This window comes from Pipistrellus kuhlii, unplaced genomic scaffold (genome assembly GCF_014108245.1).
Source record: "Pipistrellus kuhlii isolate mPipKuh1 unplaced genomic scaffold, mPipKuh1.p scaffold_m20_p_13, whole genome shotgun sequence".
Lineage (NCBI taxonomy): Eukaryota > Metazoa > Chordata > Mammalia > Chiroptera > Vespertilionidae > Pipistrellus > Pipistrellus kuhlii.
The window spans coordinates 36912777-36924861 of NW_023425438.1; the positions used below are offsets into that span (position 1 = coordinate 36912777).

A 12085-nucleotide genomic window follows, 5' to 3' on the forward strand; every position below is an offset into this window, starting at 1 on the left:
GAAGAAACTGAGGCCTGAGAACAGGTCTGCCCAGGGGCACAGCACAAGTCAATCTGGAACCAGGATAGTGGCTCTTTTGGCCTCTCTCTCTAGATCGTCCCACTCCTGTTCAGGCACAATGTCCCTGAGTGGGGTCTGAGGGAGGCTCTGGCATCTGGCTAGAGCCCTTGGGTGTGGGCATCACCCTCTTGTCTTGCAGTCAGGTCACTTGGCCTCCCTAGAGCAGGGGGGGAGCTGTACCAAGGCCCACCCAGGATGCCTCCAGGTAGGTTGGCAGAGGCCCAAGTCCTGGCCAGAAGCGGAGAGGACCTACAGGGACAGGAATCAAGCCCCAGCCGGCTGGGGGGCAGAGAAGGGCTGCTGGGAGCCAGAAGTGCTAGGGAGGGCATCAGGGAGAGGCTGGTGCCAGAGGGAGTAATTTGAGATCTGAACTGGTGAAAAGGAGGAGAGATGTGGGTGGGGAGGGGAGGAGCCGTCTCTCTCCGGACCTGGATGGAACCCTGCTGTGCGCAGGGCACCTCCATATTGTGCCCATAGCGCATTTAAAGTGAGGGCAGCACCTGGGAGGTGATAGGGGTTTGCCAAGGCCCGCGACAGGGTTGGCTCTTACTGAGAGGTGGCTCCCGGTGTCCATGGGTTCTGTTTATTGAATATGCAAATTGAGCACTTGTTCTGGGCTTGGCATTGTGCTAGCAGGGCAGCTTAAAGGCTGGCTGCCAGCCCTGTCAAGCAGAGCGCCCCCGCCCCTACTGCGCCCTCACATGGACAAACCTTTGGGTACTTCCTCTAACTGTGCACTCTGGCTCAGTCTAGCTCAGCGTTGGGATATGATGTCTGTAGGGCTCAGCTATGTGTCTCTGTAGCCGGGACAAAGCGCCAGTGCGTGAATGTGTGCGTGTCACAGCGAATGATCTGCTGGTGCCCCGTTGTACAATATGTCATTGTACATGCATGAGGTCTGCGCCCACCGTTCCCAGGGTGACCTTAGCATAAGGTGACCAGTCATCCAGCTTTTGGCGGGACAGTCCCGATTTTTAACAGTTTGTCCCTCGTCCTGCGGCGTTTTAATAAAGTCCCGATTTTTGGAAAGATAAATCGGGACTTTTTAAAAATGTCACGGGACTCGGGACAAATTGTTAAAAATTGGGACTGTCCCGCCAAAAGCTGGACGTCTGGTCACCTTATCTTAGCATTCACTATTTGAGTTGGGAGACTATTAGGAACGATGGCAGAACTCAGGTAGGGCCATTCCTGGCAAACTGGGACAGACAGTGTCCTCATTACCGGGGCGCTTTGTCGTGGGAGAGAACCGTACCCTGCAGCCCCCACATGCGAAGTCGTGGAAACCCTGGAGGGACGCACGCACACACGCAGGCGGACACTCGCGCCAGCCCACACGTGGCATCGTGGGTTCTCCAGGTTTCCTGACTCCACTCCCGCTCCCCAGGGGCCGGCCGGGAGTTTTGCAAGGAGTTTAGCAGCTGCTTCCAAGCCTTGGCTCCAGCTGTGAATTAAATGGGGTTGCACCCTCAGCTGCTATTCCACTTAAGGTTGCGACCAGCCCCAAGGAGGAAGGGAGGTCTGTGTGCTCCCCTGTTCCCTCTTTTAAAGGGTTCTCCTCCTCGGGCCTGGCCGGCTGGCCTGTGTGGGGTTTCCCTAGAAACTGAGACCGGGACAGCCAGGGCAGTGACGTGCGCTCTGGACTGTGTCTCCCCCCCCCCCCCCCCCCCGTCTCCCCCCCAGGCCTTGCCTTGGCACTTGGCTCTCTCCTGCCCCAGAACCCTGCTCAGGTCCTGAGTTCTGTGAGGAAGCAGGATTTGCTCTCTGGCCCTTTATGGACACGTTTGCCAGCTGTTCGAGAGCACATCGCCCTCTTCCCTGTTCCCATATTATCCCACTTAACCCTCCCAGCGATCCCAAGAGATGGGTTTTAGTAGTATTCCCATTTTACAGGTGCGTAAACTGAGGCCCAGAGAAGACAAATAACACTCTGGCTGTTTTCCGACGTGAGTATTGTGAACAGCCTTGTGGACAGCGACGGGGTTATGCTGTTGGTAGCACTCTGCCCTACAGCACGGTGCTGCTGTGTGGGTGTCCCAGCACAGGCCACAGTGAGGAAGCGGTCCTGGCAGGTCACCTAAGGCTGTGAGGGTCTTTTTCTCCAGAAAAGAAGCCAGACAACAAATCCAGCCTGGCTGGTAGCCCTTGCTGATTCCCATGGTGTAAATATCTCTGCCGTGGCCCATTTCATGCCAGCGGTGTGACACCGTGCAGGTGGATACGGGAAGGCGTGGGCAGGAGGAGCCCATGGCACTATAGACCCTATAGATATACTAGACACAGCCTCAGGAGCAGGACGACAGTAAAAAAAAGTAGTAAAATAAGTAGGAGGTAATGAGTTGAGCATTTATCACCTTTGTTTTTTGCAATGAATTTCTGTAGTTACACAGTTACAGGATTTGGCTTTTACAAAGGACTGCGTTTAACAACCGCCTTGCAGAAAATGGCTGAGAATTTAACGATCTGTTCTCATGAGCCCCGAGAGTGGGCCCCAGCCCCTGCTGCTCCGGGCGTGGGGTGGGTGCTGATCCCGTTTACATAAGAGAGGAGACGGCGCCTTCAGTAGCAGCTCCCTTCCCAGCAGCTCTGTCACCTGCTCTTTGGGCCCATCATGCCTGGGAATGGAGTTCTCCCCATACAGCTGACCCCCCCTTCCCCCCGCCATGTCCATCTGCTTGACTGTGCTAGGGCAGGGGGGACCCTGGTCGCCCAGGATACCTCCAAGGTGTCTGTGGTCTCTTTCCTGGCCACCGTGCGTGTGGCTGTGTCTCTGTCCCCTGCCTGCTCAGTCCCGGGAATCCCACTGCGAAGCCTGAGTCCCCTTTGCCCTGCCCCTGCTGGCCCCCTCCTGCCTTCGCTCTATAGATGTTGGCCCAACCTGTAGGCCTGTGTGGGGCAATGGGCCATGACCAGAAGGAGGAGGTGTGTATGTGACAGCCTGTGGTGCAGAGGGAATCTCAGACACGCGAAAGAGGTCTCACGCGGCTCTGCGGGTCCAGTTCAGGCCAGCTGAGGAGTCCCCTGCACGGAAACTGTTTGTTTCCGTAGGACCTGTGTGGTGGCCACACTGAGGTCCTGGGGCAGAACCATCAGCAGGCCGAGGTGGGCTGGGCCTCTGGCTCTGGGGACCCCCGGGGGAGCCCCCTGGCCTCTGGGAGGGAGCGTGTTCCTTACTATTCTGAGCTCAGGCTGCCCCGGGAGCCCTGGCTGCCAGCTGGGCAGCAGCAGTTGGAGGCCACCCAGTGCCCTGGGCGAGCGGCAGGATCCCTTACACGGCGAGCCCCAAGACGGAGTTGGTGGCCGCAGACCGTGCGGCTGCCAGCCCCGGCCCCAGCCCGGGAGTCTCGTTGCCATGAGCTATGGCGGCAGGAATGTGACTGTGGGAAACCCAATGCCCTGGGCCTGGCCCTGGGGTGGAGGAGAGGGTGCGTGTGCCATGGGAGTGAAGGTCGCCGGGTGGAAAAGGAGCATCAGCCGCCCTTGCAGCCTGGCTCTGCCCGGGCTCCAAGAGAGAGCAGAGGCAGCCAGCCCTCCCTCTGCTGGCTGTGCCCCCCCTCCCTGCCCCAGCTCACCCCTCTAGCCAGCCTTCCCCTGAGCTCACGGGTGGCCTCCGGCACGCGGCTGCTCTCCCTGTCCCAGCACCCTTCTCACCCTTCTTTGTGCCCTTCCTCCAGGGAGACTTCCTGAAAGGGACCTCCCAAGGGCCCACATCGGTCTTTTCGCCCCACAGATGGCCCACCTGGGGTGCACTGATGCACATCCCTTGTCCTTCCTTCCCTAGGGTGGGAGGGTGCTGTCCAATGCATACTTTCCTGTCCTTTCCCCTGGGACCGTAGGCCTGGGCACTCCTGGCTTAGGGTGAGGAATGCTGGGATTCACATGGTAAGTCTTTCGTGGACTCACCCAGTGCCAGACGCTGGGCTGGGTGCAGGGAGAGAGGAGTGTGCATGTCTGTGTGTGCGCACGGAGGGATGGAGGCAGGAGAGAAGCTAGGAGAGGCTGGGCAGGGGACGCTGATGCAGGCAAGGCAGTCAAGGAGGTGCCTAGGCCTGAGTGATGACTGAGCTGAAGGAAGAGCTCAAGTTAGCTCATCAGGGAGGACGTTCCAAGGTGAGAGACCAGCCCGTGCATAGGTCCCGTGGGAGAGGGAAGGTGGTGGATTCCAAAATTACAGAAAGCTGAAAGGCAGACAGTAAGGAGGGGAGGGTATTATTTAACATGAGACTGGAGAGATGAAGGAGTTAAACGGACACCCTTAGCACCGTTTTCTGAGTGCCAGTCCTTGCCAAGGGCAGTGGGTGCATCTTATTTAATAGTCCCCAGTGGTTCTCAACTGGGGGACAAGTCTATTCCCCACCCTACTCCCCTGGGGACATTAGACAATGTCTGGTGAGGGGTGGGGGATGCTATGGACATCTGGGTAGAGGCCCTGGGTTCTGCTAAACATTCAACAACTCATAGCACAGCCTCAACAAATAACGACTTGGCCCTAAATACCCATAGTGCCAAGGTTGGAGATACCCGCATTTTTATAGTCCTCCCACTGGGAGGACTTTACAATGAGGAACCTGAGTTTTAGGAACTGAGCTTCCCTGAGGCACGCCAGCTCCCCTTCCCTGACCCACACGGTGTGCTCCAGGCGAGTTCCCGACTCCCGGAGACTCAGTTCGAGGCCATGGCTGGGTTGGGAGGGCGAGCCGGCCTCCCCTGTGCTCCTGGGATCTGAGCGGATGCGTGGAGAGCTCAGGTCCCCTTGGGAGGGTCAGAGCCTGAAAGACATTGGCCATCTCCGAGGGCGGGATTCTGCCCTGGGTGGGGACCAGGGCGGCTGCAGGGCCCTGGTTAGTGGGGGCCTTGCAGCTCACCTCCTGTTCTCCCTGCTTCCTCCCAGCACGCGCCCTCTGTCTCTGTGAGCTAGGGGGAGGACGAAGGAGGCGGCCGGGCCACACGTGGGTGGCAGATGGGGGCGGGGGGCGAGCTGGGGATGGAAGCAGGCCTGTGGAGAGGCAGGGCGGGGTGGTGGTCAGGGGCCTTGGCCGAGGGTCCCTCCTCTGGGGCCGGGACAGGCGGAGGACCCCTAGCTGTGTGAGGGGCGTTCCTGGGGGCTCCCTCTGAAGAATGGTCCTTCTCAGGGCCAGAGGTACCTGGCCTGGCCTTTGTGGAAATCCCAGGGAGGGGGCCACCCCTTTTGATCGCAGGCGGTGGCCCTGCCCTTGGACGGAGCCCCAGAAAGGGCTGCCAAAGCCCCAGACAGAAGCCTGGGTGGGAGCGGTGCTGATGGAGGCGGCTGGGGGAGGCCCTCTAGAGGAGGTGTGAGGTGAGTGGGGATGTGCACTGGCAGTGATCCGCGAGCAGGGAGGTCCCTGCAGGCACCTGGAGGGAGAGGGGAATTCTGGGGCTGCGTACGGCAGAGCAGCCTCGCTCCTTACTCCTGCCCCGGCTACCTGCGATTGGAGAGGAGGGGGCACACGTGTGGTGCCAGGCTAAGGCGAAGGGGCTATAGAGTCCTGGACCTTCAATCCCACCCCAAACAGAACCTCTCCCCCGCCTCCCTCCCCTAAAGTGCACTGAGCTGCGTGTGCTATGCGTTGTTGCACCCGGGGGCTGGCCAAGCCGTTTCCAGCGTCCTGATCTGCTTTCCTTGGCGTGCCTGCACTTCACGCCTGGGGTGGCCTGTGGGGCCCCCCAGGTCCAGCCCTATGTGCAGCCTCACAGACCCCGAAACTGGGAACGGTGAGCTGTTGGCCTTGGTGCATGCTCTGGCGGGATGCCAGCACACAGCCAGGCCAGACGTCACGCCTCGTGGGAATGCAGGAGGCTTGGGGGCCACACCTGCCTGGGAGGGAGGACCTGGGCTTGCTGGCCTTTGGGTCTCTCTGTAGAAGCCTCCCCTGTCTGTGGTATGATACCTTCCCTCTTATCCTGCTCCCGTGTATGTGGTGTGTGTATGTGGTGTGTGTGTGTGTGTGTGTGTGTGTGTGTGTGTGTGTGTAGAGACTGAGGGCTGTCACTCCTGACGTGTCCACTTTTCCAGCTCCGGGAATAATGTGGAACAACCATGAGCTGCGTGAATACCACCCCTAAGCACAATGGCTAACTCCATCGTTTATGACTTAATCCCCCCTGTCCTGACTGTGCCCCATTTCTCTCATAGCAGCAAACACTTATTGAGCATTTATTAGGTGCCACGTGGTATGCTAAGAACATGTAATTTTTCTCCTTAATAGTCACAGCAGCCCTGAGACAGATACTGTGGGATTCTCCCGAATTTACAGAGACTGGTTCGGAGAGGTTAAGCAACCTGCCCAAAGTCACACAGCCAGCAACTGGCAGGGCCAGAATTGGAACCCAAGTTACCTGGTTCTGGAGCTTGTGTTAAAGTTGTGGCCAAAAGAAAGGGGGTCACTTCCTCTCGCTGTCAGAGAGGGGGTGTCCTGTGGTGGGCGTGAGAGCCTGCCCAGGTGTAGCAGGACCTCGGTGTGCCCGGGGAGAGCCGATGAACGTGTTTTTCCCAGTGTGTGTGTTTTATGGGCCCTTTCAGGATGGAGCAGAGGAAGACGGACCTACCTTTCGGGTGCATTTCTTTGTTGACCCCGAGTGACCAGGACAGGACTGGAGGGATCAATGGCTCTCCTGGCTAGGGAACAGCATGAGCTTGGGATGGGAGCAGACAGGAGCCTGGACCATCTTTGAGGAGCGTGGCCGGCCTGAAGCTGAGGTCTGGGATTGAGGGAAATAAGCCCTGGTGTTAGAGGGAAAGAGGGGCCGGATCATAGGGTCTGACCAGGACCATTCGATAGTGAGAGCCACTGAAAGATTGGGGCTGGGGAGCCGGTGGGGACTGTGGGTGATGACGCTGTGCTGGCTCTGCGTGTGGGCAGATGGGAAGTGGGAGGACCAGCGTCCAGAGAGGCTTCTTGGGCAGGGGTCTGGGCTGGGGCTGGAGGGTGGGCGTGGTTTGGAAAGGGGAGGCACAGAAGTGGCCCTATGCTTTGTATCTGGAGGCACTGGGGATGGGTAGCTCCAGGGCCCGCTGGGGGAGGCTGGGATTCTTGGGAAATGTTTGCAGGTGGGGATCCCGGCTGCTCAGGAGAATGGCTCTGGGAAGTGGCCATTCTGGGTGGGCTTGGCGATAGGAGGGTGTGTGTGTGTGTGTGTGAACAGGCCATCCACAGGGAACCAGGGTTTCCTTTCAAGGGTATGTGTGCTTGTATGCTAGGAAGAGGGACTGGGTAAGGAACAGGTATGGAAGAGGGGAGAGGGACTTGGTGGACCTGATGTCATAGAAAGCCCAGGCTGGGAGGCTGGGCTGGCTGTGAGTAGAGCGTTCCCTATAGGCCTTGGTCTCTATTGGGTCACCAAGCCACCCAAGCTACACAGAACCCCCTTGAGTGGTGACAGTGTGGCTGAAGTGGCAATGGGGCATCCTTGAATTAGGAGGTGGACATGGGGTCCAGAGGAGGTGGTTGATATCCCAGTGGTTAGACCCCAGTGCTAATGAGGTCAATGGGGAAGGGGAATGACCATATAGCTTTAAGCACGGACTGATTTCTGAGCCTCAGTGTAGACCTGCACTGCCTCCTGTTCTTGTCTCTGCCTCTGGCCTCAGCCTGAGCCCAGGAACCCAGGCTCAGGAGTGGAGAGATGCTAGACTGGGCCTCCAGATTTTGCCTCTTCTTGCCTCATCCGGTGGGCAGATCAGTACTGGCTTTCCCCCACAGATACTAGTCAAGTCCCACCTTTTATCAAACTCTAACCCCGTAGACTCAAACTTCCATTCTGACTTGTCTGGTCTCCATGAGCGAGGGAGAAACATTTCCCCGTGGACTTGACATTGGCGTCTGTGGGCTGAAGGAGAGGATGAGCTCCCTAGGGTGAGGTTAGAGGCTGGTGGGCCAGCTCTCAGCAGCCGAGGAGCGTTGTCCAGAGGTCTCCTGACCGGGGGACCGGGCTCTCCGGGTCAGCCGCCCTGTCACCCTCAGGCGTGGGCTCAGGATCTGTCCCGACTAGCTCTGTGTCTCCAGGGCGGTGTGGTGGATGACAGGAGTGAGGATTCCACGTCCATCTCCACCTTGAGCTTTGGAGTGAACAGACCCACGATTTCCTGCATCTTCGACTGTAAGTGGTGCTTCCCGGTGTCTACGGGGTGATGTTGTTAGGTGTGTGATCTTTTGTTTCTGTTTGAATGGGGCTATTTGTTCAGGTGTGTATGTGGGGCTGTGGAGAATGGAGTCTGTTCTTTTGGTGAGTCAGTGTCTTCTGGTGTGTGTGTGTGTGTGTGTGTGTGTGTGTGTGTGTCTGCACAGGCACATGCCCGTCTATGTATGGTACGTCACCTCTAAGCTTAAAATCAGGCATTCAAGATCTGGTGCATTCTGGCCTCTCCTGTCGTCCATTTAGCCTCCCTCCCTTCTCTTCCTCCTCTGTGCCCTCTCTCCAACTCTCGCCAGGCCTAAGGATACAGCACTCAGGTGTCTACCTCTGAGCTGTGGTCTGTTCTGACTGTGAGTGGCTCACTGCTGCAGAGTGTGACATGGGCCATTTCTATTGTTCAGCCCCTGTGCCTGCCCTTCCCAGGCACAGACGCCACCTTTTCCTCTAGCCCCGGCTCTCAGCCACCTCCAGCACCTCACGTGGCACCTCTGTTTCTTCCCTGGTGCAGACGGGAACCGCTACCATCTGCGCTGCTATATGTACCAGGCCCGGGATCTGCCTGCGATGGACAAGGACTCTTTCTCTGGTAAGTGGGGGGGTGGGGGAAGGAGAGCCAGGGACCAGAGCTGAGAGCTGGGAACCCAGCCATGGGGCCTTCGGACCACGGGGCCTTCGGACCACGGGGCCCAGGCCCAGGGCTTCCCCTGGAGGTGGGAGTGGTGCTTGTGGGTTTGTGGAGGTGGCTGTTGTTGCCAGGTCACTGTGGCGTCCTAGTTGTCAGGTGGCTGGCTTGACCCCTCTTAGGGTTTGGCTTTACTGACCATCCCCTCCTAAAAGCTCCTCTGGCCCAGACCCCCAGGGTGCCCTCTCTCTGGGTCTCCTGTAGCCGCCTCCTGCTCTACCTGCTCCTACCCCAGTGCTTCTCTGCCTTCTGAGCCTGGCATTCCCAAGAGCGTATCTGTGTCCTCTTCTCTGGGCACTGGTCCCTCCTCCCAGCTTCAGTGACCCCTCATGTCAGGGAAGCTTCTAGGTCTTCAGTTCCCAGAAGCCCCTCATGTCCAGCCACATCCTGGTCTCTCCCCCCGGATGCCTCAGAGGCACCTCAGTTCATTTTGTCCAAACTGAACTTCCTGTGACATTCCAGCCCCGCCACCCCAGGCTTTCTGTGCATTTACTGCCTGGGTCCTGGTGTCCCCTCAGCATGGACACAGTCCATCGTCCTGTTGATTCTGGCTCCTGAAACATCCTCGAAGATGTCCCTGGGAGGGGGTGGGGCCAGGTGCCCTCTGACTCTTTCTGAAGCTGAAATGGCTGTTCCTTTCTGACCATCCAGCACCGCTCTCAGAGCCCTGGCCCACTGCATAGGCGAATTGCTGTCTGTCTATCTGGGTCACATGCTTCCCAGGATGGCTGTGAGCTCCCCCAGGGAGAGGCCTTGAGCCTGCACCACTTCCTGTCCGAAGAACGGACACTGAATGACGTGCTCACTATGAGCGCAGATGCTTCACTGACATGATGTCACGTCACCCTTAGAACTCCGTGGGAAGTAGATGTTTAACACTCTGTTTTATAGATGAAACAGAGACTCAGGTGGCTTAAGTAATTGCTTGAGTTACCTATCTATCACTCTCCAAATGCTGGAGAAGCACCGAGCTCTGCTTTGAGAATGATTTGTTCACAGAAGGGCCCTGCAGCTTAGAGCCATGTGCCCGTCCTCCTTCCCAGCCCCACCCCACCCCTGCCCCTGCCCCTGCCCTACGTGGGACCTCTCAGGTTCCTCCTTCCAGCAGCTGTGCCCCCGCACTCCCTCCCCTCAGGGACTTGTTCTCCAGCCCTGGGCAGCCAGGCTCAGGGCAGATAGAGCAATTTCTCCTCTGTGGTTTGGGTCCTGGGCCCTGGGTCCTGAGAGTGCCCTCTGCAAAGCACAGGCGAAGCCAGCGGGCAGGGAGAGCAGGCCAAGGGCGGGCAGCTGCAGCTCTGGGGAACCTGTGCCAGGAGGCTTTCCGACACTTAGGACGTGCCCTGGGGTAAAAAGAAGTGGACTAGCTCACAACCTCGTTTCCTCTTCGTTTGGAGAGGAGAGGGGAGGTGGGGGTGCAGGTGGCAGGGTTGTGTGAGGCGGGCGGTGGGATGGGGCCCAGCGGGGAGGCCCTGGTCCTTTGTGGGCTGGGCCGGTGGGGACCCTGCAGGGAGGGGACTCCTCCATGGAGCCTGCGCTAGGAGTCAGTGTGCCCCTCTGGATGGCAGGCAGGCAGGCGGGCAGGCGGGCCACGTCAGCCTGGGATCGGCCTGCAGAGACGTCACACTTTCCACCCTGGCCCCACCCCCTCCCCCAAGTAAACATCCCTTGAGCGTTGAGGGCACTGCCCAGGGCTTCCTCAGAGGCCACTGGCTTCTGAATGAAAGGCCTGATTGAGCAGCTGCTGGAAAGGAAAACAGCAGCCAACACGGGTGAACCTATAAAACCCAGAGTGTTTATTTTCACTCCCAAGCCCTAAACCAAAGCAATTTCTCCCCTGGAACTGACCCTGGGGTGGCTGGCGGCCGGAGGCTGTGCATGGCCACCGGCTGGCATTTCTCAGAGGGAACTCCTGTGTGAATCCGGAGTGTCTGGGGCCGGGGAGGGTCCAGGGCAGAGTCTGTCTCCAGTCTGACGGTCTGGCCTGGCTGCCGGGGGTCTGAAACCCTCTGCAACTCTGGCCCCGCCCGGCCGGGGTGGGCTCCCGTGGCCCCGAGCTGTGCTCCCTGCCTGTCCCCCGTCTGTGGGGCCTGGAACTGCCTGGAGACCCCGCTGTGCCCGCTGCCTTCTCCCTGGCTGAGGGTTTGGGGGAACACACAGGAATTTCCCAGAAAACATTTGTCGAAAATAGTAAACTCAGTCAGGAAAGGAGGCTCGTGGAAATGCTGCTGCCCAGGCTGCCCGAGGGCTTCGCTGTGGGAGGGGCGGAGTGGATGTCCAGCACAATTGTATGGACCATGGGAGGGGCGCTTGTGGCATGTGGTTCTGGGCGTGTGGCCCGTGTGGTGATTGGGCATAAGAAATGTAAAGTGCTGTTTAATTCCGATGACCTCTTGGATATGGGGCTGGGGCTGCCACTCCTGGGTGACCATCTGGAGGAGGCACTGGGTTTACCTTGAATGGAGAAGACGGAGCGGACTTAGGGCTCACGTGTCCTCAACACCAGACCTACTGGGTAGCACCCCTTCCGGTGTGGGGGGTGGGGGGTGGAGAGCGCGCGCAGCTTTCTGCTTTTCCCAATTACCCCCTCAGGGAATTCTGCTTTGCTCTCCCCCGGTTGAGTACCAACATTGCGGTGGTTTGAGGGAACCATAAGCTCTGTTTAACAGAACTGCCACCAAGATAGACTCTGCTTTGAGGTCACCGCAGTCCAGAGAAGGGCCCTTAGCATGAGGGACCCAGAGACCGCTTTTGAGAGCCCTGCAGGTAAGGGGGCTCAGGGGGCCTGACCGGGCGGTGGGGTGGGGCTCAGCGGGGGGGAGGGGGGGAGGGGTGGCGCTAATCATGAGAATGAGTGGTGGCGTATCTGTCAAGGCAGAAAGCTCCTGTGTCCTTTGTTGCCCTCGTGGTTCTGGGGGGTCAGAGCTGTATAGATGGGGTGGTCCTGAGGAGGCAGTCCCTTCTGTGGGGACCAGGGCTTTCGTCCCCTCAGATCCAGACTCAGTCCTGGGTGGGGCTGGGAGATTCTTTTTAAAAAATATATTTTATTGATTTTTTTTTTTACAAAGAGGAAGGGAGAGGGATAGAGAGTTAGAAACATCGATGAGAGAGAAACATCAACCAGCTGCCTCCTGCACACCCCCTACTGGGGATGTGCCCGCAACAAAGGTACATGCCCTTGACCGGAATCGA

At 58.5% G+C, this 12085-nt stretch overlaps 1 protein-coding gene across 22 annotated transcripts in view; it reads left to right on the plus strand.

Moving 5' to 3' along the window:
* Positions 1-12085, plus strand: part of DYSF (dysferlin) — a 195560-nt gene that overhangs the window by 111409 nt on the left and 72066 nt on the right. For all 22 annotated transcript variants that reach the window (XM_036435666.2, XM_036435678.2, XM_036435676.2 and 19 more), the window contains 2 exons: positions 8085-8178; positions 8723-8800. In XM_036435666.2, the coding sequence (XP_036291559.1) occupies positions 8085-8178; positions 8723-8800 (172 nt within the window). The remainder of the gene's footprint in view (positions 1-8084; positions 8179-8722; positions 8801-12085) is intronic.